Here is a 25265-nt window from a genome sequence, read left to right as displayed (position 1 = left end):
TTACGCAGGACCTGGGTAGGAGATGACGCAAACGCGTAGAGACAGGAAGTAGTGATTTTTATAATGAAACAATTCATCCTCATACTTGCAGGAATTATTTTTCATACGAGTTTACTTCATTTAAATTTTTATTTTTAGTTTCATTTCATTAGTGAAGAGGAATGTAGTTTTATTTTTGGTAAAAATTTATAATAATTTAAAACGCTAATAATTAAAAACACTAATAATTTTGGTAAAAATAATATATGACATTCAAAAACCCTTCCCCTGTTTTTGGTTTCTTAAAACTTGGGCTTTTTGTATCTTTATTGTTAATGAAAGCAAAAACAAAACAAAAAAAAAAAGCTTCACACTTCTCACAAAAAGAAAATATGACTTACTGCAAGATACCGTACCTTATATAAATACTCTGAATAATTTTTATTCACCATATACATTTATCACCATTTTCATATACAAGTATTGCACCTAATATTCAAATATTACACCATAAGCAGAAATTGTAGGCTCAGTTGTAACTGACATTACAGTGGAAGTAGAAATAGCAACTGGATACAGTTCAAGGTGCATTAAATTGAGTGGAACAATTCCATCCATCGATTTTCTATACTGCTTATCCTACTGGGTCACGGGGAACCTGGAGCCTATCCCAGGGAGCATCGGGCACAAGGCAGGGTACACCCCGGACAGGGTGCCAGCCCATCACAGATTCTTGGTTGAATATTTCTTTATTTATTACAACCTTGAATATGTTGTTTTATTCCAAAGTACTCAGTATTCTTATGCTGTATATCTAGATATCAATTAGATGTTTAAAACATCCAGCTGATACACTCACACCAGCACCAAACACACTATGATGCCACTGCGATGTTAATGCCACTGCTGTACTGAGCATACTGTAGTTGACCACCCAATTAATATTTGGTCAGTGGTGGTCATTTTCATTATATGAAAAGGATACATTTTTCATAGTAACAGTAATTGTATATCTACAAAGTGAACCTATATGATATGTGTTTGAGGTAAAATGGCCAATCAGTAAAGAACAGTGTAAGCCAGGTGTATTTACTGTTTATTACACTGGGATGAAAAAAATATTTTTGATAAACTGAGGCTAAGAGCAATTGAGATGATGTAACTTTGATGCATGTAGTAATTGTACATGTACAAAGTGCACCTTTATGGCAGGTGCTCTCCTGATAAAATAGTCAATTAGTCTGTGTGTGTGTGTGTGTGTGTGTGTGTGTGTGTGTGTGTGTGTGTGTGTGTGTGAGAGAGAGAGAGAGAGAGAGAGAATTCATGTGGAGAATAAATAATTATTGACTAAATGAAGTAATAACCAAAATATAGTTCAAAGGTGCCGGTTCTCTTGCATGTCTTCTCAGTTATGGTTATCAGATCGCATTTAAATGTAGCCTACTCATCACTAGTTAATTACCAAATAAAACAAACACACACTGACTCATGGTTCTGGCAGTTTCTTAGCATACAGGTTCCCAATCCAAGTCCTAACCCACAACCTATCCTGTACATTTTAGTGTGTTCTCTGTTCTAACACACCCAAATCCACTCAGCCAGGCTTGCTATAAAGCTGATTAGTTGAATCGGGTGTGTTTGGAGCAGGAAAGAAAAAAAAGCACTCAAGGAGCAGGGCAGGGAATCTGTGTTTTAGTGTGCTGGTATGAAGAGAATCAGATTAATGTGCATGTTGCCTAAGTAAACAATCTAGCCCTTTCTGAGAGAGCATGATAAGCATGTGCTGTAAATGTAAACATTGGAACTTTGGCCCTACGTGTCACGGTGATCCGGCTCTTTTGAGTGTCAGGTCATTTGATTCAGCTCACCAAATAAGTCTTGATTAGGCAACACCCACACGATTAATTGCGATTTCCTTCCTAAACAGTTAAAAAGTCCGAGACACTCAGAGCAGGGATTGTTGAAAACGTTCCGTGTAAATTAACACGGCTCATATACTGCACGTGAGTCGGCTCGCCTAAAAGATCCGATTCCGTCCGAAAACGACACATCGCGAACGGTTGCGCGTTGTATCGCGAGATTTCGCAGCCAGTCGCGTACTCGTTCCCTTTGTACAGAGATAAATCGCTTACAGCAGCGTGACCGTGCAGTTTATTTACCTGTTAAATAGACTAGACGTCTGCTAGTTTTGAAGTGATCGCGGAGAGAGGTTTTACCTGGATTGTGTAAAGATGGAGATTTTAGACATCCTCCCTGCCAACTTCGGCTACGTCATTCTGACTTACTTCTACAGCTGGGTCATGTTGACTTACCTCGGCGTTAACGTCGGACGTGCACGGAAGAAGTACGACGTGAAGGTAAACTTTACAAAGCGAAGTTGACTTCAGAATGTTTTGCACTACTTCTTATTTTAAAAAAGTGCTGTATGTGGGTTTTTTTGTTTTGTTTTGTTTTGTTTTTTTTTTTTTTTTGCTATAGAGCTACCACAACTAGCGCGTGCTATCAGACCCTGCACCGTTTGTTTACCTGTCAGTTCCACCCTTAGCTCATTAGCAGTAGCATAACAACTATTTACACATATTGAAGTTCATAAAAGTGCTGCTACTCATCTTCGACATGATTTGAAGGACTATCTCAAGCAGTTTAATCTTTCTGTGACGTTATTAGGAATCATTCTGTGTCGTTTTTCTGTGTTACTTAGATAATTAAATGTAAAACTTAGGAAAGGTAAAGCGTCCGCTCCCGAATTGGCGGGAAGTTTGAACGAGATTGTGTAATATCGCAATTGTGTAATTACCTCAAAACGATTAATACTGGATTATACTGGTTATTACTAGATTGTACTGGTTATTTCTGCATAAAGCTTGAATAATACTGATTACACTTTGCTAACTCTGGTGGTCTTTCAATATAAAGACAAGAAACAAAACCATATTCGTTCTGTAAATATTTTACTTTTTAAAAAATTTATATGAAAGGTCCACACTGTGTGTGTGTGTGTGTGTGTGTGTGTGTGTGTGTGTGTGTTTCAATCCGAAAATGTTGAACAAGATCCGCAAAAACACGATGGATGCCCAGAGAAAAGTTCATATCTGTATGCCTAAGTCTCTGAAATTTGATAAACATATTACTAAGATCTACGGATGCACCGAAATGGAAATTCTTGGCCGAAACCGAATATAATGAAAAACTTGGCCGAATACCGAACACGTTTTTTCCATTTATTTATTTATTTTTTTTACCATTTTCTGTGTCACGGTTATTGATGGGGATACAGTTGTCTGACCAACCCCCCCTGGCTTCACGATTTGTTTAAATTAGGTTCTCAGAATATTTTTAAAACTTTTAGTGAAGAAAAATTGTGACTGAAAAGACTCATGAATAATAAACAAAAAAAAATGTTTACATTTTGTCTGTATAAATGTAAATAAATTTTTTTTTAATGCTATGGAAAGAGGTTTAATATTGTAAATAATATGTAATACACCATATCTCAAAAATAAACAAATCAATTTATAAATTCTCCCCAAAAATTTGACGGAGTGTCTAACCTGGGGAAAATAGAGCTCCAAAGTTGGCTAAAATGCCAGACTTCCGCCTTTGACTTCCCGACTTCCATGTCGTTTGAAAGTTACTGAAAAGCTCTTTTCAAAGATTGCATAGATGCATAATTAATAGATAATAATTCATTAATTATTTTGTATTGCGATGCATCGTGTTTCTTTGGATAGTACAGGTTTCGGTTGTATCAGTGCTGCGAAGGCTACTATTGCAGTAATGTCTTGATTTTTGTATACAAGGTTTTCACACTACACACTGTTAATCTCTTTCAGGAATTTTTAAACGCTATCTCATGTTGATGCGTTTAAACGTATTTCAAAGCAAGCGGTATTGTGTCGGTGGAAATTGTACATTTTGGACGGTTTTCTAGTTTTAATTCTGTGTGTTTTTTATTTGATTTTGAGTGCAGATTTGTCACGCTTGGGTCAAACGTACATTGTCTCGTTTGTGTTTTCAGTACCCCACTATGTACAGCGATAAGGACGACGTGTTTAACTGCATCCAGAGAGCTCATCAGAACACACTGGAGGTTTATCCACAGTGGCTGGTTTTCCAGACCATTGCTGCGCTAGTGTATCCCGTGAGTAGAGAACTCTTTGTATTCTGTTTTCCCAGACAAGCAAGTTATTTTCTGAGCCCGTAGTAAGTTGGTAGGCTGTTAGTTGATGTTTAACAGGGCTGATTAAAACAAACAGAGACAATAAATCAAACAGAGATGTTGGGCAACAGGGAAGATTATAACCCTAGAGAATGAAAAGAAAGTTGGTCAGCAAAACCAGTATGCTATAAAGAAATGATAAATAAGTACACTAACCATAAAATTAACATAAGCCGAATTCCCTGACAAGCAATGGGACTAAACCAAGCCTCGAGGACGGAAGCAGATTAGATATCTTCCATGAAATATCTGTGATCATCTGTAGTGGGGGAAAAAAAACATCCAACTGCCTGTTTACTGGAACTTTTATTCTCTCTCCTCTGTATGTAGACGGCGGCCGCTGTTCTGGGAGTTATCTGGGTGACCAGCAGGTTCTCCTACGCCTGGGGTTACTACACTGGCAGTAAGTCTTCTGGTTTTATTGTTTTGTTATTCGCATCCTACTTTACAACTATTCTGTCTGTCCGTGTGACCAACTCTCTCAGTCTTAATCTTCAACAAACTGGTCAGGGTCGCGCTGGATCTGGAGTCTATCCAGGGAACACTAGGCATTAGGCAGGAGGGAATACACTCTGAAATTAGACATGCTTATTTATGCCGATGAGTAATTTAGTGTAGCCAATCTGACATGTTTTTTGGGAGGTGGGAGGAAATTGGTGAACCCTGAGGAAACCCACGGAGAACATGCACAGAGAGTCTGACGGTAACCCAAGCTCAGGTTCGAATAGCAGACCCCGTAGCTATGAGGTGGAAGTGTGTATACAGATAAATTAATAATTCAGTAATGATCCAGAATTCGTATGAACTTCCAGACATTTCATATGACCTATGTTAAGATTAACAGGAAAAATTATGAAGGCACCCTATGTCATCCTAGATGTTTTGATTACTGTATGTTCTCACTGTTCTCTCTTCTTTCTTTTTAGACCCAGCCAAGAGGATGAACGGGGTGTACGGCTACATCGGCCTTTTCGGAGTGATCATCCTGTCCCTGTCTGTTGCTCTGCAACTGCTTGGCGTTATTTAAGAGCATATAATTAAGCTCTACTCTCAAACATAGCACTGAACAAGTTTTCGCTTCAAAGCATTTTTGTATATCCATTTCATAGTTTTGATAGTTATGGTTCTCTACTGTGAAAGTTCATTTATCCGTAAACCTGTGAAAGCACTTAAATACCACTGACCATAATATGAATTTCTTCTGTAGACCTGTGAACGCTCATTCATACCACTAACCCAGCATTTAATTTCCAAAGCATTAGCTTAACATTTTTATTTCTACATCTCACGGATTTGCAGAACACTATTTGAGTTTTGTTTTTTACAGTTCATTTGTCTTGTATTTCAGAATATTTCAGAATAAAAGCAGACATTTTTCATTTAAACTGTCTCATTACATACTAAAAATGGGTGCATGTGGAGAAAACGATTATGCATTTCATTTTATGAAGATACTCCTTTGGCTAGTTTGGTTTATAACCTTTTCATGAGCATTTAGGCATTTAGTCTGTTTTATTTGGACATAAAAAGATTTTATTTGTTAAATGAAGGAATTTATTTTAACGTCAAATGTTTTTCATGCAGAAATACACTAATAATTGTAGATAACATGCTGTCAAAATGGACAGTAAGGTGATATCAAGATCTACCACAACCCTGACCAGGATACAGCAGTTACTGAATCTGAATGAATTAATGAGTGTTCTCTAATTAGTGAACACTTATAGATTAGTAAATAAATAATGATCCAAATCATCCTTCCTTTCTGAAATTCCATTCGAACAATTTCAATATAATATAGGTTGTTTGTTTTTTAACCTAAATAATATTAAATATAGCTGCAAGCAGCAATTAAGGGAGCCAAGCACTTTCTGTCCCTGCCACTTAGCAGTAGAGGAAGACAAGAAGCCTCTGGGACCATCAGCACTGGTTACCAAAAACATGCTAAAATTGAAGGCAGAATGTCATATGACATGTCTGTGATATATTGCATGGGCAAAACATATACATATCAAAAATCCAAGGATTTTTGGACATTACGTGATGATTAGACAACATTTGTAGGAGACGGTTGACCCAAAAGAACAAGAGGAATGAGCAATCATGTTTCTATGACATTGCGTTGCGGGGTTATTGTAAACGTATGTCCAAATTTGCCCTACTTGTGTTGTTGAAGGGCTTGAGTAGCATACACCAAAATTGCTGTGTAGGTAGCTGAGACTGTCCTCTATCACTGTGACAAACTGAATAAAAAGTGTACAAAGTGTTCTATGGGCTTCCATGTGGAAGTACACTATGTGGCCAAAGGTATATGGACACATGACCGTCACACCCATATGAAGGCCTTCCTCACACTTGCTACAAAGCACACGATTGTCTAGAATGTCTTTGTATGCTGTAGTATTACAATTTCCCTTCACTGGAACTAAGGGGTCCAAACCTGTTCCAGCATCAGCAGTGTCCCTGTGAACAAAGCGAAAGGGTTCGTTAAGGAGACTGACCTCAACCCCACTGAACCCCTTCGGCATGAACGGGAACACCGACTTGCCCCCCAGGGCTCAGTAACTGATCTCATTAATGCACAAATCCCCACAGCCAGAAGAGTACAGGTCATTATAACAGCAAAGGAACAGGATGTTCACAAAGCACATGGCCCAGGTGATTGCCAAGGTGATGGCCAGGTGATTTGCCAAGGTGGTGGCCAAGGTGATGGCCAGGTGATTGCCAAGGTGATGGCAAAATGTCCACATACTTTTATATATTTATTTATTTATTTAGAATCTCAATAGCTTCTATCGTATCAGTAGTTAATTTTTCCTAAAAAGTGATTTGCTAAATTATTTTGATTTGCCTAAAAAGTGATTTGCCAAGGTGGTGGCCAAGGTGATGGCCAAGTGATTGCCAAGCTGATGGCCAGGTGATTGCCAAGGTGATGGCCAGGTGATTGGCCAGGTGATTGCCAAGGTGATGGCAAAATGTCCACATACTTTTATATATTTATTTATTTATTTAGAATCTCAATAGCTTCTATCGTATCAGTAGTTAATTTTTCCTAAAAAGTGATTTGCCAAATCATTTTGATTTGCCTAAAAAGTGATTTGCCAAGGTGATGGCCAAGTGATTGCCAAGGTGATGGCCAGGTGATGGCCAGGTGACTGGCCAGGTGATGGCCAAGGTGATGGCAAAATGTCCACATACTTTTATATATTTATTTAGAATCTCAATAGCTTCTATCGTATCAGTAGTTAATTTTTCCTTACAAGTTTCCTAACACGAACTGTCACCATATAAAATGAAATATAATAAATTCTTCATATTCTTTGTGATGTAACGAACAAGTCAGTTGTCATTGTACTGCAAGGCCAAACTGGCGCCTGTCTGCGCATGCGCACTACTGAGCCTCTGCGCGGAAAAAAAAAAAAAAAAGAATTGTCGGTTCTGGACTACAAGGCGATAACAACATCGTAAGGCGAGGATTTTGACTCATTTAAATCTCATAAACATCGATATATATTTTTTATACGAATGTATGCTAGCACGGTTTAAATATATCTGCTTATAAGTCTGCTTAGCGTAAAGGATGATGGAGCGATTCTTTACCCAAACAATACAGTGCTAGCTAACTAGTCTGGGTGGCAGAATGTCGAATCGACACATAGTGCACTAGGTAGGGTGCTGGAACGTTTTATTTCCACCAACAATGTAGTGCGCTTAAATAGGTAGGACGAAGCGATTTGAGGTTCGGCCCTAGAATGCTTGCCAAGTGCTTATTTTTTCGCTAGCAGTGCTATGACATGAAATTTAGCACTTGACAGCCTTAATTCCGCACATATTTAGTATTATTTCGCAATTTTAATTTTTGCATTGTTGACCATTTTGTCTGTTCAAGCTCGAAAACCAGCTGTAGCATTAGCTCATTTGAGCTTTTCCTGGTTAGCTGTATGTACAAAGGTATTTAGGGTAACTGCGCAACGACAGTTAAGTTTCTTTCCTTCATATGGAAAAATAATAAATGTTAACAAAAAGGATTATAATTCGAATATATCTAACATAAAACTATTCGTAACCACGGCTTTTGTTGTGGTTGTCGGTACTGAATACTGTGTTTACTGTGTACATAACAAATGACTACTTTTTACATATGTAGTGCACTACACAGTAGTTCATCTTGACGTCATGTAGTGCACAACTGTAGGGAGTGAGGAATGATTTGGGATTCAGCCTGTGCAAAATTGTGTTACCTATTTATTTTTTTGTTTCTTCCGGGAGTGTTTCCATACCGAGCATATCTTATGTACGTATGTTGAAATAATTGGCCTAAACAGATGTTAATGAACAGTAATTTGCTGTGAAATGTTATAATGCTGTGTTCTGAAAGATGTGAGGTTTGTTTCCAGGTTGTTCTTAAATATACATGCGGAAATTAATGTCAATATCGTGTGTGTGTGTGTGTGTGTGTTTAGAAAGATGTCAGGATTCCTGGATGGTATCAGATGTGGGGAATGTGAATGCAACATCGACTGGGCAGAAAAAAGAAACACCATTGCCTCAATAGCAGCTGGAGTATTGGTATGTGAATCATATTTCATATATCTCCTGTGACCTGAGTTCAACTGCCCGACCACGCAGTCATAAATAGCGGTAAATATAACATCACTGGGTTTCAGAAGTTCAGAAAGGCCGTGAGGGTTTTTTTTTTTCCCCCTTATTGCTTCCTCAATATCACAACTTACTTTTCTTTCAAAATTGAAATGCTCGATTAGACGTACGTGCTGTACGTAATGGATGAGCGCATCCGTTATTACTTAAATCAGAGCTTCATGTGAGAGTGTAGCTGGTGAAGTGGGTAGCGTTGCCGCCCCACATATCCGGGGTTCCACCCTGAGCTCGCATGAAGATCGTATTTATTGTTCTTACATCCATATATTGTGCGGCACATTTGCAAATTTGCGGTTCAGGATCAATAAAGTATATCTATCTTAGCTATGTAGCGGTTTCTCAGTTTCATTGCCGGCCAGTTTGATGGACTGGGACAATAAATTGTTTGTGGCTCATAAGACAAACGGTGATCGAAATCCTCATAAATAGGACGTGATTACCGCAGAATCTCCACAGCAACAATTATAACTGATCGTAAAATTGTTCATTGACCTGACTCCATTAATCACCTCCATCGTTTTGCGCAGTTCTTCACGGGATGGTGGATCATAATCGACGCAGCAATAATGTACCCTAAAGAGGAGCAGTTTCACCACGCGTACCATACCTGTGGAGTCATCGCGACTATCGCGTTCCTCATGTAAGTCATGCCTTTTACTGCGTCGAAATTCTATCCGCACGCACTTCTGTATAGTCGCGATCACCGTGGGTTTATAATGGAGTTTATGGCGGATGAGTATTTATTTCTGCGTACATGTCTCACGCAGGATCAACGCGGTGTCAAACGGCCAGGTGAGAGGTGACAGTTACAGCGATGGCTGCATAGGACAGACAGGTGTGTATATCTAAAATACCACTAAGACACATTTATAATTCTTAACCTAGCATATACCCAGTGCCGAACAGAAGCGGTGAGTATAAATAGCCTGAGCATGAGCAGACAAACCCGTCCGGCTTGATTTACACAGGGAGTGTGTATGAACTGAGAGGCGTGTCAGCTGAGTTTGCATGGGTTTAGTGCCTGTATTGTGTACAACACTAAACCTTCAGGATTATAGGATTGCTAGCCTGGTGTGTGTGTGTTTTAAATAGTTATTAAAAATTAGCCAAATCTAGCACATTTCAAAGCACACCCCCTTTTTTTGTGATATCGTCTTTACCAGCGTACACCTTTAGCGCACCATATAGTAAGCCGAGATCGATCTTTGTCATCGTCCCCTCTGTGTTCACATACAGTACCAGGCAACATTTTCAACACAACAAGAGGTTCAATCATTTCAAAATATTTTCCTCTTTTTAAAACCACTAATAAAGTGTAGTGATCGGGCATTACGGCCAGAAATGTACCGTACATCAGGGTATAGCTTAAAATTTTCACCAGGTAAAGCTCTGTGCATGTTTTTTTTGTTTCTGGTCTGGAAAGTAGTCTGTTACGTAATATGCTGCATTCTTTACTGACATACAAACATTCTTCTTTTTGTTGGGAAAGTGAAACGAGTCTGTGTACCGACTCAAAAATGCCGAAGTCGTTAAATAAACAACGACGGTGGGGCAGGAAAGTTTGTGAACCCTTGAGAATTTTCTATATTTCTGCACAAACATGTCCTAAAACATCAGAGTCCTAAAAGTTTTGGAAGTGGCCAAGTCAAACTCCTGACCTTAATCCGATTGAGATGTTCTGGAAGAACCTGAAGCGAGCAGTTCATGTGAGGAATCCCACCAACATCCCAGAGTCGAAGCTGTTCTGTACTGAGGAACGGGTTAAATTCCTCCAAGCCGACGTGCAGGACCGATCAACAGTTACCCCAAACGATTAGCTGCAGTTATTGCTGCACAAGAGGGTCACTCCAGATAATGAATGCAAACGTTCACATACTTTTGCCACTCACAGATATGTAATATTGGATCATTTCCCTCAATAAATAAATGACGGAGTATAATAATTTTGTCGCGTTTATTTAATCGGGTTCTCTTTATCTACTTTTAGGACTCGTGTGAAAATCTGATTATGATTTAGGTCATATTTATGCAGGTACAGTTGCAGTCAAAATGATTCAACCCCCATTGCAAAGCATGTTTATTGTCAACATTTACAGACTTTCAGCTGTTTGCGATGAACAAATCAAACAGAAACAGCTAAAATAGTTAAACACAGTGAATTCTTCAAGTGGTTTCCCCAAATTCAACTGAAAATGCAACTTCTAATGATTTCTCCAGTTTCAAAATGATTCAACCCCCCGACTAGAATCGCTCACTATAACAGCGTGTTGTTGCGCAGGTGCTGATTGTGTTGCGTGTGTCGTGTTTGTATACAGGTGCGAGAGTGTGGCTCTTCATTGGCTTCATGCTGGCCTTTGGTTCTCTCATTGCTTCCATGTGGATTCTGTTTGGAGGTTTTGTTGTGCCTGGTAAGATTTTTGAATTTTATTATTGTGAACTGCATTTGTGTTTTATTTTTGTTTCGCACTCACACACATGACATGATGTGAAATCATCTTTTCAAATGTTACAACTTGGCCTACAGCCTCCTCGTCCGTCTCGGAGGCCCTGATCAGACTCGATTTGAATAGCAGCCTAGGGACTATGGACTTGACCTTCGTGTGAATATTAGACGCCTTAACCTCGACTTAGATTCCCTCTTGAGTTTGGTTCCTCGTAAGGTTTCTTCCTAATATCGTGTCAGGGTGTTTTCCCCTGTCCACCATCCCCTCTGGCTTGCTCATTAGGGATTAATTCATAAATTTAAAATGTATATCCTGAATTTATACACTACCACTCAAAAGTTTAGACATACTCATTTTTTATTTACATTTTTTTCCCAACATTTTAGAATAATAATAACAATGTCATCAAAACTCTGGGATAACACAAATGGAGCTATGGGAATTATGTCGTGATAAAAAAAAATCCAAAATAAATCAAAAATAATTTGTCATTTTATCATCTTCAAAGTAGATCCTCTTTTTGCCTAAAATTTCCAGAAATGGCATTTTCTCACCCGATTTCTTGAGGAATCCACCTGAGAATCTTTTTAAACAGTGTTAAAGGAGTTCCCACCTACACTGGATCTGGATTGCTTGATTGAGATCACACTTTTTCCCCCCATTCTGATGTTTGATGTGAACCTTAACTGAAGCTCTTGACCCACATCATGATTTGTTGCATTGATTTGATAACCGCATGAATGTACAGGTGTTCCTAATAAAGTGGACGGCGAGTGTATGTTACAAAAATAGATTATTGGCCAGGTCTAGCAGGCGATACGGTAATATACGGCAATATGTGACTTTAACATCATTCTTTAATCCAAGATTAGCTGTTACTGCTTTACGCATTCGAATCCTTTGAGACGTTGAGATTTTTTTTCTTCCTATTTTGGTTAACAGCGAAGGAAGCGGTGTATCCTGGGATTGCAGTTTTCTTCCAGAACGCCTTCATCTTCTTTGGGTATGATGTGAAAACGGGAAAGCCTAATGTCTCTTAAACAGAGTATTTGCATGATTGAAGCCCTCATAGAAATTGTAATGGGAATTGTATTGGTTTTAGTGGAAACTGTAATGGTTCCTGTGGGTCTCTACTGGAAATTTATTGCCTTCTATTGGTGGCATGTTATGTCTATTCGATACCATTTAGGATAAATAATGGCAATGGTTTTAATGGTTTATAATGGAATTTGTAGTGGAAAACATTAGGATTTCTGTGATAGAATCTATTGGGGTTTTTTTTTTTTTCCACAAGGGATAGAAATACATCCAATGAATATATTAATGTGTTAATTATATTAACCCCTTAATTGTTATTGAAAACCATTAATATTGAACGGAAATATTATTTTGTTTCATCTTCATCTCTTGAAACCTGTAATTCGGATTACTTTTATTCTTCAGTAGTGTGTTATAGGACATCTGCAACACCATGACTTCATTTAGTATATTATTTTATATAGTAATAATTTTATACTTCTTTTAAGCTGTGTATATGTGGTGTTTATTTATTTTTTTATTTTTTTATTATAGGGGTCTGGTGTTCAAGTTTGGACGCACAGAGGACCTGTGGCAGTGAAACCCCTCTCTTCATACTGATCATCATACACCCCGAGTCTGTCTGTACTATTTCTCTTTTCTCTATCATTCCCCTCCCTTTCCCATTCACAAGCCCGCCCCCTTTTACCTGTGCGACTACCAGACGTGTGTCGAGATAAACAGTGAGGAGTTGCTGTCGTACAAACCAAGCGTGATGCATCTAGAATTCAAAAGTACTTCAACTGGACGTTTTTTTTTTTTTTTTTTTTTTTTTTTTTTGGATTTATTTATTTATTTTAAATGTCGGGCGTAAAAAAAAAAAGAGAGAGAGAGAGAGAGACAAGAAAAACTGACATAGCGGACGTTTGTTTATTGACACGCTGCACTCCTGATACTTGCGTTGCACTGTTGTTTTATCTCACATTTAGCATTAGCTGTTCCCTTGGATTTGTTTTAGTTCTTGTTCGCGCTTGGAGCGTGTGGTGGCCTGGGAAAACCCTTCAGATTGCACAGATTGAGGCATTTTGTACTATAGAAGTAAAGTTCTAGAATTTTAAAAATTTCTTTCAAATTCCAATGAAAGATGCCCCGCCTACCTCCTATTTTTATAAGCTACTGATCATTAAAACAAAAAATCCTGAAAATGAAGAATCGTCGTCTCTCGAACGATCTCTGTTCTCCCTTACGTCGGAAATCTTCACTGATCCACTCGGTTCTTTTCTGTCTACTAAATGTCCTTCTATTCAAATCCGTCTCCAGGTTTTCCCCGACCACCACGTGTAAACTCCAGTCTGTGGGAGTCGCCATCACTGTTTCACTGGGATATTTAAGAAGTAGTTTACCTGCAAGCCAGAACGTTATGTTCTGTTATGTTGGAAGTCCGAGGCGAAAACAATTATAACGATATCCTTTTTTTTTTTTTTTTTTTTGCTAATTGTATCTGTTAATGGGAATTAAGCGCGAATCTTCACTTAACCAGCTTCATCGAAAACGAACCGTAAATCGTAAAAACCGTAAATGCAAGGTAACATTTTCAATCCAGTTCCGTGTGTCTCGGACGTTTGGGTGTTTTTTTTTTGGTTTGTTTTTTGTTTGTTCCAAAGTCATAAAGCATCTCATAACATTTCGCCGTTTTCTTATTGTAAAAAATGCACAACATATACTCTCTTGTAACGGATAAACAGCTTCGCAAATCCCTTTTTTTGCTACTCTGTATCACGTATTCATTTTGTACGTGTTTAGCTTTTGCACTTTTGCGTTTGCACTCTATTTATGTAACACGGCTGCTGTACAGCAAAGACGTCATAATCGCAAGCACAAAAAAAATAACAAACAACAACTCAGCCTGTCCAGCACCAATCAATTTGAAACTTTTATTAAATTAAAACACTAGGGGAATGTAAACTGATTTTGTCTGACAGTTATAATTTTTGATTGATTGTTTTTTTTGTTGTTGTTGTTTTTTTTTTTTACAACTGTATTTGTCAAAAAAAATAATAATTTAAATGACAGAAAATTTCCACACCCCGATTTCAGGTTGATATTTATTTCTTTTTTTGGAAATATGCTGATTTTCTAATCCAAGATCTAATTCATGCTATACTGATTTTTTGTTTGTTTGTTTGTTTTATTTGGAATAAATTTCCCCGTGCACTTTTCAGTGTCCGTGTTAATGCCGGTTCAGTAAGCTGTATTGGTTGACGAAACGCAGACAAGTTACAGAAGTAATCCGAAACTGCTGAATGATCAAATATAGAACAAAATTAGCAAAATCAATGTCACGTACACTGATATAGAACAATTGTTTAAAAACTAAATTAGCTTTTGTATTAGCAGTTTGTAATTAGCACTAACTTCCTGTTAGTGAATTTTTTTTCTCCAAGAGATAACAGCTAGTAATACAGTATATTTATGAACATGGGGGGGGGGGGGGGTGACTAAATGTCAGCAGTAGTGTACCCTCTTTCTTCATATTAAAAATATTTATTTGATTGCAATACTAAAAATACAATATAATTCATTTTATTGCAATACTAATTCGTTATGTGAAAAAATAAGTACTCCCCATAGAAATTGTTGGCCTTTTTGACATATTTGATGTATTAATTTTTTCACATGACTGTATATACAGGCTTGATTTAAAGGAGTTAATGGTTAAATTCAGAGTTTGTAAATCAAAGAGTGTGTAAAATGTCAAACTAATGGAAAGAGAATATTGTAAAAAAAAAAAATTCTTAAACTAGATTCCAGTAAACTTGTTGGTTGTTGAGAAATTACGTTCATTCTAAACTGTATTTGAAATGCCGTACTTTTGGCCTTTTAATGTATATAAAATGCAGATGTACGAGTTAATAATACTAACTAAAATTAAAATAATCCTCAAGAATGACATTTTTGTTCATTTATACATTTATTCATAAATGTAGAAAAACATGAAAACCTTCCCAAATTCTTGCCAGGTGGTTTGTAAATGGTCTACCACTAAAATTCCCGTTTTTATATGTGAAGTAACATTAAAAAAGCCATTCGAAAATAAGCCGATAAGAGCATTGACCTTCATCACCGTTCAGTTTGGGCAGTCTCGGATTACCTGCCGCCATACCTGAATGCATTTTCATCCTACTGAACGTGATTGAATGTTTATTTCGACCCTCCCAATCCAAGGCGCGTACACACAAACGCCAGATAAATCATACAAAGAAAATGCAAACACGAGTCCTCATATTGTTAGAATTTTTCCTCAGGGTCTTCGACATTGGTCTCACTTGTGCTCCCGCAGATGTGGGAACTGGAAAAAGACAAAAAGCAAAAAATAGGCTGAAGACAGTAAATGTTGATTTGTAGATTTCTAACAAATTGCATTTATTTATATTAAACTTTGAGGAGGATGTTTGAAAAATATGAGTTCATCTAGAATACAGAAACACACAACATGTGCATCGTCATGCATTTTCTGTGGCTGAATCTTAAATAGATTTCGACATTGTTTGCCAGGGTGTGTTATATTATCCGTATAGGGCACAAGGAAATCGTATAGGAAGCCATTTGAGATTTTCCCAAATTAGAAAAATGACAGGTTTTACTTCAAAAAAAACCCCACGCACCTCCCAGTAGGCCTGGTCATCATAGTACTTATTGTACTGCTGAGGTTTCCAGAAACTCCATTTCAAAATCAATCCTGTAAGAAAATTGTAGTTAAAAGATAAATGTATACAAAAAATGGTCCATAATTCTGCATAACATGTTGGTGCGGAGCATGTTGATGACTAAACAGAACTTATGAGAAGTGATACTAAGTGCAAGAACCGCTTTTACAAGTGAAGTCTGAGAGTCACGACGAAGTCTGAGAGTCACGACAGTGCGTTTACATGGACATCAATAATCCGATATTAAGACGATACGCTGATTAAGAAACTAGCATGTAAACAGCAATTTTTAATTACCTTAATCCGATTAAAGTCATACTCGAAGTAAACACAGATGGAATTGAGACGTGGCGTATTCTTGTTTTAGTCACATTATCGACGTGTATTACAGACATATAAACACCTTAATCACACTATTAACGTCGTGTGGGAGTTTTCACCGCATTGTGCGACAGGACACAATCACACACGGCAGCGCTCGACCGTTTGACGGCAAACGAGAGCACGGCCGCGTCCCAAACCGCGTATTTACATACTATAGGCCTGTAGTAGACGAAATGCATGTATCTTGGCTACTATATAGTAGGTAAGTATGCGGTTTGGGACGCAGCCCATGGCTTCAAGCAGTCATCTATTTGCACATATAGCATGACTGATAATGAACTGCACTTGAAGTGGTTGTAAAAATTTAAAATAAAAACACCCAAAACTGTATACGGTACCATAACGAGGACGAACTGTATGTCGATACGTGAAATTCTGGCGGGAACGTCGGACGGCGTGGCGCGATGACGTGTACCGTTAATCGATCTATGTTCTATAACATGTCAAACGGGTACATGAAAGGAATATTCTAAAAGCGACTCATGTAAACACCTTAATCACAATATTGTCTTATTCAGAATAAGCTCAATAATTAGATTATTGCTGTCCATGTAAACGTAGTTACATTCATTAGATCTGTTAGAGCTAAAAATGCTGACGGAACGTGCACCGAATACTGATAAATCAAATACCGAATTACAGTAGTGAATTCTGATTGAATACTGAAATATAGCTGTGAATTCTAATGAAATACTGAATTCTAATAGCAAAACCTAATCAAAAAATACTGAGTGCTAGTGTGAATTATAATAAAATACTGAAATATAGTACTTATTTCAAACCAAATACTAAATTATATAGTAGGGATTTCTAATTGAGTATTGAAATATAGTAGTGAACGCTAACGAGCTATTGAATTACAGTACCGAATCATAATCGAACACCAAAATATCATTCTGAATTGTAATGAAATACCAAATTACAGTACTGAATGATAAACACTGAATTCTAATCTAATACTGAATTGTCGTACTGAAATATAATCAAATACCAAAATATAATATTGAATTGCGATGAAATACTGAATAATAAACCCTGAATTCTAATCGAATACTGAATTTTAGTACTGAATTACAATCAAATACTGAAAAACAGTTTTAAATTATAAGCAAATCCTGAATTGTACTATTAAAACTATAAAATATCAATTTTGGATATGAGTGACACTTTCTACACACATGTCAGAGGAAGCAACACGTTGACCCCTAAGTTTACCGGGAAATGTACATTGAACGTTAGAGACATTGGTTAATAAGACGTCTTGCACAGAACTACACTGATCTGTATGATGTATATCTATGATCTATCTCATGATGTTTTTTTCAGGTTTTACCTGCAGTTGTTCACAGGTAATGTAGACTTACAATGAAGTAAAAATAAAAAGAGTAAAAATACAAAAATGTTTAGTCAAAACGGATATCTCTTATACGTTTCTCTAAAAAATTGGTCACTCTTTTATTTGGTTCAAGCCTCAAATGTTTTCCTACCAATGCAGTATAAATGTAGTGCCATAGCCAGCTTACTTTATCAAGTTAATCAAGCAGATTAATCAGATAAATACATTCTTAGTTTTCACTACGAAAACCAAATCTACAGGTTAAAATATTAGTGATTTTATTAGTACGAGAACTTCGACATATACTAACACATAAATGAATGCTAATTAAAACTGACCTGTGATAACACCCATAATCAGACTCACGCAGACTGTGACGAGCATAATACAGATGTGATACACCGCAAACTTGACGGCACTAAGAATAATGTGGGGAAAAAAGGCATGAATCGAGTGAAGTTTTAACATAAAACATAGGTTTATATAGTGTGCAGAATATAGGTTACAGAGATATAACGTAAACATGTTTTGACTGTCAAACTGGTCAATTCAGACAGTTTAGCTGGTAACTAAGTACAGTATTACTTTTGTTGTTGTGATTTTATGATTATAGGAAATCTAAGGTGTTTTACATGGTGTAGTTGAGCTTGGTCACTCGCAAGATGAGTTCAGCAAACCATCCCAGAATTCCTGGCACTGCATGAACAATCAGGACACCGACAGTATCGTGGCAATCAAAAGCGATTAGCAAATGGTCCTGAGGGACAGTGACATCAATAAAACACAAATCAGGAGTAACACAGTTAAACCAAAACTACTGAAGATACGTTGAATTATAGTACTGAATTCAGATCAAATACTGATTTATAGTACTGAATTCTAATTTCAAATATGAATCAGTAAATTATAGTACTTACATTATATTCAGATAATGAACTTATAATCATATACTGAATTATAATGCTGAATTATCAAGTACTGAAATCTAGTCATTTACTGAATGTTAATACTGAATTATAATCAAATACTGAATTGTAGTACAGGAATAATCATATACTGAATTACAGCACTCAATTCTAAATGATACCGAATTGTAGTACTGAATTCTATTCGAATACCGCGTTACAGTACTGAATTCAATCCGAATCAAATACTGAATTGTAATCAGTACTGACTTATAGTAGGGATTTTATAGTGAAATATGAAACTGTAGTGTTCAAATGTAATTCATAACTACAACTGAATATTTTATTACAATGATCTTCATTATATTGCCGAATCATAGTGGAATACTGAATTATAGTACTGAATTTCAGTTAGGCATCTGATCTGCAGTAGTGAATTCTAATCAAGTACTGAAATACAGGGTAAAATTATTAACTGTATTAAATATATATATATATACATATATTACTGTATCGAGTTATAGTTTTTTGTTTTTTTTAAATGACAGTGCTTTAAAAACCAAGAAGTACCAAAGAGATGCACGTTTGACAAAATGTGGTTATCAGTTTTGTGAACAGTTATCGTTGTTTGTATATTCTACCTTCAAATATCGAAATCCCAGACTTGACAAAAGGGTAGCACACAAGCCGATCGTCATGGCGACCCAGGGATCGTGAGTCGAGGTGACGACAGCGCTGACTGCGACGCCACCGGCCAGCATGGAGCTCTGAACGTGCACCTTCAGGTCAAATCACACGTTGTTCATTTTAGCGGTTTACTATTCTGCATCTTGATGTATATTTAAGAATGAAAGAATATAGTGTAACTGTCAAATTGCTGTACAATATAGTATCAGTTTGTTAAATATTAATTACAGTAACTAACTGGCAACTCTGCTGCTAGTAAAGCACTATTCAGATTAGATCGGTTATACATTTGGAGGAGAGGTAATATAATTATTAATGGTGTAGCTATTAGATTCTAGTACTGTCTGAGTCTGCCATGTTAGTCCTTTTTTTTTTTTTTTAATAACCTGTGCTTGTATGTGTCTGGAAGGATTACACTGTATTTACCCTGCTATAAAACTAACCCAAGTAATTTATAACTCGTCTAATTGAGCACGAACTGATCGTAATTCTTACAGCAATTCTTACGTACTTAATAGCGTCCGGAAAACCTGTCCAAATAGTACTTGATTTATTACTAGTTTACAATTTAGTTACCGTGTATGTAAGGCACCGAGGTTGTGTTTAACATCTGTCAAGTATGTTAACTACATTTAACTAAGTCATCCCATTTTAAAAAGTTGTACTACCTTGGAAAGGATTACAAATTCCTTTGGCTAAAGAACTAAAAAAATGTGTTCTCCATTATAAGAGACTTTCTGCTCTTTCCTCAGTACAGGGAAATGTGCAGAAAGAGTAGAGTAGCTAGAGGTTTATGTTGAGAAACAATTGTCCCCACTGTCAGTATGGAGGGTTGGATTCATTCTGAAACTCGAACCCGGCCGAAGACTCACCAAGTTGATCTTGCCTTTAGAGCTGGAGAGCGCAGAGAGGGCCATTGCTGTGACGGCGCTGACAGCCAGAGACAGATACGTGCTACAGATCACACTGGTTTTCCACTCCTGTGCTGAGTTAAAACTGGGCCAGAACATCCAGAGGAACAAAGTCCCTGAGAGTAAACGAAGATCGTCTTTAATTAAATGATGTGAAGCATAATTATCGCTTTCGGTGGAAACTGCTGAGGAAAAATCAAGCAGGATTAAGATTACTTGAGCAGAATAGGTGCTGTATTCACTCACCAAACATTGCAAAGAGGCCCGTCGTCCTGCTGACCTTCTCTTTCTCATGCTTTGTCTGCATCTCGCTATGGAAAAGCAAGCGCGATGTCATCATGCCAAAGAAAGCGCCGAAGATGTTGATCAGCACGATGCTGTACAGCCACTGTGTCCGTATCCCTGTCTGATGAAAGTATGATGTTTTTGTTCAACAACAGAAAATAAATGGCATGGTCTTCGATCGTGTCATTCACGGTAACAAATTTATCCTAAGTTACAGTATCTCAAGCAGAGCGTCCATCACCTCACCTGGAACACTGTTTTTATGATCCACTGGTTTACCACAAACCCTGTGACCTCTATCAGAGCGAATATCAGAAGTTGGACCGGGTTGGTTTTTCCTTGGACGGCGCCCATAGCCACGAGAGTCGAAGCCGCACACAGCTCAGCATCTACCAAACTGAAGGAGGAATAAGTGCTGATTGTAGTGTGATAGTCATGTAATTACCATATTTATATCATACAATAAGTGATGCATGTACAGAATAAAACACTTTGGGGCGTTCTGTTTCAGGAGAACAATCACTGACTAAGTTGTGTGATGTGGTCTGATACGAAGTGGAGTTTGTAGTCATTACCTTTTTAACTGGATTTGGATCTTCCAGTCAGAAGGGTAAGACCACAGGAAGCCGTTTAGGATGGTGGCCCACTGCACGGCCATGGCAGCAACCAGCACGCTGAATGCCGAGCTGCTGAACGCATAGCGCACCAGGAACGTAGCCAAGAAGCCGAAACCCAGAAACACCATAACATGGATATCTTGGAAATCTGCGTGAAGCAGGATTTAAAAAAAATAAAATACATTAAATGTGTAATGTAAGGAATAATAATAAGAAGAAGACGCCTTTATTTGTCACATATACATTACAGCACAGTGAAATTGTTTTCTTCACATATCCCAGCTCGTTAGGAATTTGGAGTCAGATATGATACGGCGCCCCTGGAACAGAGAGGATTAAGGGCCATGCTCAGGGGCCCAACAGTGACAGCTTGGCAGTGCTGAGGCTTGAACCCCCGACCTTCTGATCAGTAACCCAGCGCGTTAACTATTGGGCCACCACTGCCCCGAAACAAGTACTGAAGCAAAAAAAGAAGAAGAAGAAATTATTGCTATGTATGCAATGACTCCATGGTTGTGTCAGGACTAATTATCTGAGTTGTAGTAGCTGTTGATGGTATATTGTGAAGGGTGACGCCAACATATAGCTAGCTACATAGTTAGGACACCACTGATAGCACAATGCTTTGGAGGACAATGGTTTTAGTTTTTGGTAAACATAGTAAAAGCAAAATCATAATGTATCATTCTGTTGTAGCATGACGGATTAGTATTTTGTGAAAAGTGAGTATTCCAAAGTGAACATGGAAAAACATGAAATGATATTATTGATTTATATCATAATTAATAATATACATATTAATATATATTGTCCATCAGCAGTTTGTGTTCCAGTAGCTCTTCTGTGGGTTCGAACCAGATGGACTAGCCTTCGGTCCCCACGCATCGGTGAGCCTTAGGCACCCATGACCCTGTCGCCGGTTCACCGGTTGTCCTTCCTTGGTCCACTTTTGGTAGGTAGTACCACTGCATACCAGGAACACGCCACGAGACCTGTCATTTTGGAGATGCTCTGACCCAGTCGTCTAGTCGTCACAATTTGGCCCTTGTCAAAGTAGCTCATTGCCCATTTTTCCTGCTTCCAACATATCAACTTCAAGAACTGACTGTTCACTTTCCTAGTATATCCCACCCCTTGACAGGTGCCATTGTAATGAGATAATCAATGTTATTCCTGCCACCTGTCAGTGGTTTTAATGTTATGGCTGATATATACACACACACACACACACACACACAAACACACACACATTTAGATGTAATATTATGTGGGAAAACACAAATTTATATTTTAACATGGATTAATGAGGTGAATTGTGTCTTCCTGATCTTAAAGGATCTCATCTAATGTTAATGTGCTGTTTGTCTATATATCAAATATAACGTAAATGCTTAACTTCTCCACTTTTGTTCTTTTTAATGAATGTAACGAATCACTTTATGTTCACCTCATTTTGGTAATAAAATAAGTATATTTTGCATTGAAATTTTTCAAGATCATCTTAAATCTAATAAACCAGTTAGATCAGTAATAGTGCAAGAGTAATCCTTACATAATTTGATTAGATGACACTGCTTCGAAGTCATGTAAACCGTAAAATATTTGGTGACAGTGACATTTCCTTAGTGGAGTTCAGTAAATTTGTGGAAACAATACCGTTTTCATCAACGCTTACAAACTCAAGTGACATCACATGTCACGTTTTAAGGGGTGGAGGTGTTGTCCTGGCTTTTTGGATTCCTCTTATCACCCAAGCCATGTGGTGTATCCCATCCCCACCCCAACGACATGGCAGTCTTACACACTTTTACACTGAATGTGTGGACATAAATAAACGTAAATGGCTTTATATTGCGTATATATAATTCTAAGATGACACCAGCACACATTGGACATGTTTTACGCTACAAATAAGCACAGCAGAGGCGATTATGAGTAAACTGATTCCTTACAGAAAGAGAAAAGAATATAGAATATGTCCCAAATTGCTGATAAAACACATTATAGATGTGTGTGTCTGTTTTAAAAATTTTTAAACAATATATCTAGGACTTAATGCACACACATGTAATACTGTACACATCCATTTAATGCGTAATCCACTTACTTGCATATGAATAAATGAACACTTTTTCCTTTTCCGTCTCCTTCTCATTGTCCTCTATTTCCACACAAAATGCAAAAATGACAATAAAGGTGATTTGCAGAAAAAGAGCCACAGGTGGAAGCCGGGCTCGAAGACTGGGAGCATATTTTGGAGCCATGAGAAAACATTCACGGCTCTGTTACTGCCTGCACGCCTTCGCTCAGGTCTTCTTCAAGCTGTACTAAGCCGGGCGGAGAACCGCATGTACAAGTGTCCTTAACATCAGGGGACTTGTCAGGGTACTGCTACCTTGGTTATATAACGGTTATTTGCTTATTTTGCAGCTCTAATCTTTTATTTGCAGTTTAAAACAATCAACTTATATTCACAGACTACCTTTCTTTAAACCAATGTTGCTTGATAGATAGATAGATACTTTATTGATCCCCAAGGGGAAATTCAAGATATTACAGACATCATGGATGTTTGTGTGTGTGTGTATGTATGTGTGTGTGTGTGTGTATACATATATATATATATATATATATATATATATATATATATATATATATATATGTGTGTGTGTGTGTGTGTGTGTGTGTGTGTGTGTGTGTGTGTGTGTGTGTGTGTGTGTGTATACATATATATATATATATATATATATATATATATATATATATATATATATATATATGCGCGCATATAATTGTAGTACACAGAGTTTTCTTCATTAGCTGTGCAAGCAAAATTCTCCTGAATGATACCAGTGGATATGGAATATAAAAAGAAATATCTAGGATATGTATAAAATATTTAGCATGGTTGTGGTTCCAAAATTGTAGGAATATAACTATAAATATAACCGCAAACAACAATCTGCAGGGTCCAAGCACTCTTCCCAAATAGCGCCCCAGTGGCCAGTTCTCGCCAAGTTGCACAGAACAATAAGGAGAATGATGAAAATGATGAAAACACTTATCAAGTTACGTGACGATAACTCGGTGTTAGTCGTTTGAAATACCTGCTGGAAAGCTGAACCCAGGCGTGTTTTGTTTTTTTTTTTTTCAAAATAAGTCAGTGATCATTAAAAATCCAGTTACAGATTAACAGAAAGATGGAGTGCACAATATTTCAGCTCAATTGGACTTTTGGTTCCTGAGAAACAGCTATTTGGACTTAACTCCTCCCCCTATAGGTGACCGCGCAACAAACTTTGCAGACGTCGTCAGAACCTTACACTGAACATGTTTTTCAATTTGGGTTCAAATCTATATGTCCAATCGTGAATTACAGCTCTTGATGTGTGGCAGCCATATTGTTTACAAATCTCATTTACTAAAGTTCACACTCTCCTGAGTAGTTAGACATCAGTAGACATTAATATTGACAAGACTGGCCGAAAATCCTAGGACTAGTTCTCAAAATTATGTTAATTAAAATGATGTTAATAACTAACAACTAGTTCTCATATTGTGTAAATTATCACAGATTTGAGTGGACAGGGAGCTAAATAATCCAAAAGGCGGTTTGTTTGTTTGTTTTGCCTTTTAGAGGAGGCAGTTTTAAAAGAATAAGAAAAACAAAGCTTAACAAAAACAATAGGGTTCTACAGACTTCAGTGCTTGGACCCCTAATTATGTCTTGTACCAATAATTCTCTAGAATGTAATATATTATTTATTTTTATTATAATATAATTTTATTATAATAATAATACCTTTTTATTTATTTAACTCAGACGCATTACTCGGGTTGTGCATTATTGTCGTTATTAGACGCTCTATTGTTGTCGGCTGTCAAAAGCTTTCTAGAGCACGTTTACGCCAACAGCGTATGTAGAGACGCATTTTCTAGAGAACAGCGTAAGTTTTATCGACCCAGCCCCCTTGGCGACTTTATTGGGCGGCCGACACTAAGACCCGCCTATGCTGCCATCTGATTGGCTGGTTGTCACTACCTGATTTGTCCACAAAGAAAAAGATTGGTGGAGCGGAAAAAGGTTGTCTCTAAGGTTGTCAGATATCAGGGGT

General features: G+C 37.4%; 3 protein-coding genes across 6 annotated transcripts; 2 read left to right on the top strand and 1 right to left on the bottom strand.

The window, feature by feature from the left end:
* Positions 1 to 2065: 2065 nt before the first annotated feature.
* On the top strand, positions 2066 to 5583 carry mgst3b (microsomal glutathione S-transferase 3b). The gene is made up of 4 exons (XM_017463797.3): positions 2066 to 2336; positions 3998 to 4120; positions 4529 to 4601; positions 5125 to 5583. Exons 1-4 carry the CDS (start codon positions 2211 to 2213, stop codon positions 5223 to 5225), a joined length of 423 nt encoding a protein of 140 aa, XP_017319286.1. The 5' UTR covers positions 2066 to 2210; the 3' UTR covers positions 5226 to 5583.
* A 1976-nt stretch (positions 5584 to 7559) lies between these two features.
* Positions 7560 to 14539, top strand: tmem50a (transmembrane protein 50A). Of its 3 annotated transcripts, none has more exons than XM_017463801.3 (7): positions 7560 to 7662; positions 8662 to 8767; positions 9385 to 9497; positions 9625 to 9692; positions 11173 to 11265; positions 12244 to 12304; positions 12874 to 14539. In XM_017463801.3, the coding sequence occupies exons 1-7, from the start codon at positions 7583 to 7585 to the stop codon at positions 12917 to 12919; spliced, it is 567 nt and encodes a 188-aa protein (XP_017319290.1). In that variant the 5' UTR covers positions 7560 to 7582; the 3' UTR covers positions 12920 to 14539. The 3 variants fall into 3 exon arrangements, with proteins under 3 accessions (XP_017319290.1, XP_017319291.1, XP_017319289.1); XM_017463802.3 differs by having other exon boundaries at positions 7564 to 7667; XM_017463800.3 differs by lacking the exon at positions 7560 to 7662 and adding an exon at positions 8254 to 8492.
* Positions 14540 to 14838: 299 nt separating this feature from the next.
* Positions 14839 to 23551, bottom strand: rhd (Rh blood group, D antigen). 2 transcript variants are annotated; one of them, XM_017463798.3, is made up of 10 exons: positions 23258 to 23551; positions 21109 to 21298; positions 20780 to 20930; positions 20495 to 20654; positions 20210 to 20364; positions 19292 to 19429; positions 18378 to 18502; positions 18084 to 18163; positions 15984 to 16057; positions 14839 to 15667 (listed from the first exon to the last, which is right to left on the bottom strand). In XM_017463798.3, the coding sequence occupies exons 1-10, from the start codon at positions 23412 to 23414 to the stop codon at positions 15641 to 15643; spliced, it is 1257 nt and encodes a 418-aa protein (XP_017319287.1). In that variant the 5' UTR covers positions 23415 to 23551; the 3' UTR covers positions 14839 to 15640. The 2 variants fall into 2 exon arrangements, with proteins under 2 accessions (XP_017319287.1, XP_017319288.1); XM_017463799.3 differs by lacking the exon at positions 23258 to 23551 and adding an exon at positions 22703 to 23190.
* Positions 23552 to 25265: the final 1714 nt, after the last annotated feature.

The sequence above is a fragment of the Ictalurus punctatus genome, chromosome 3 (genome assembly GCF_001660625.3).
Source record: "Ictalurus punctatus breed USDA103 chromosome 3, Coco_2.0, whole genome shotgun sequence".
Taxonomy (NCBI): Eukaryota; Metazoa; Chordata; class Actinopteri; order Siluriformes; family Ictaluridae; genus Ictalurus; species Ictalurus punctatus.
Note: the sequence above shows the minus strand (reverse complement) of the source record. Positions and strands in the feature narration are given on the sequence as shown.

Coding starts and splice junctions, on each gene's coding strand:
- mgst3b (XM_017463797.3), top strand. CDS start 2,211: ATGGAGATTTTAGACATCCTCCCTGCCAACTTCGGCTACGTCATTCTG. Junction 2,337..3,997: donor GGAAGAAGTACGACGTGAAG/GTAAACTTTACA, acceptor TTGTGTTTTCAG/TACCCCACTATGTACAGCGA. Junction 4,602..5,124: donor CTGGGGTTACTACACTGGCA/GTAAGTCTTCTG, acceptor CTTTCTTTTTAG/ACCCAGCCAAGAGGATGAAC.
- rhd (XM_017463798.3), bottom strand. CDS start 23,414: ATGGCTCCAAAATATGCTCCCAGTCTTCGAGCCCGGCTTCCACCTGTG. Junction 20,931..21,108: donor ATCCAAATCCAGTTAAAAAG/GTAATGACTACA, acceptor TTCCTCCTTCAG/TTTGGTAGATGCTGAGCTGT. Junction 16,058..18,083: donor GATTATGGGTGTTATCACAG/GTCAGTTTTAAT, acceptor ATTTTCTTACAG/GATTGATTTTGAAATGGAGT.
- tmem50a (XM_017463800.3), top strand. CDS start 8,404: ATGATTTGGGATTCAGCCTGTGCAAAATTGTGTTACCTATTTATTTTT. Junction 9,693..11,172: donor TGGCTGCATAGGACAGACAG/GTGTGTATATCT, acceptor GTTTGTATACAG/GTGCGAGAGTGTGGCTCTTC. Junction 11,266..12,243: donor TGGAGGTTTTGTTGTGCCTG/GTAAGATTTTTG, acceptor TTTGGTTAACAG/CGAAGGAAGCGGTGTATCCT.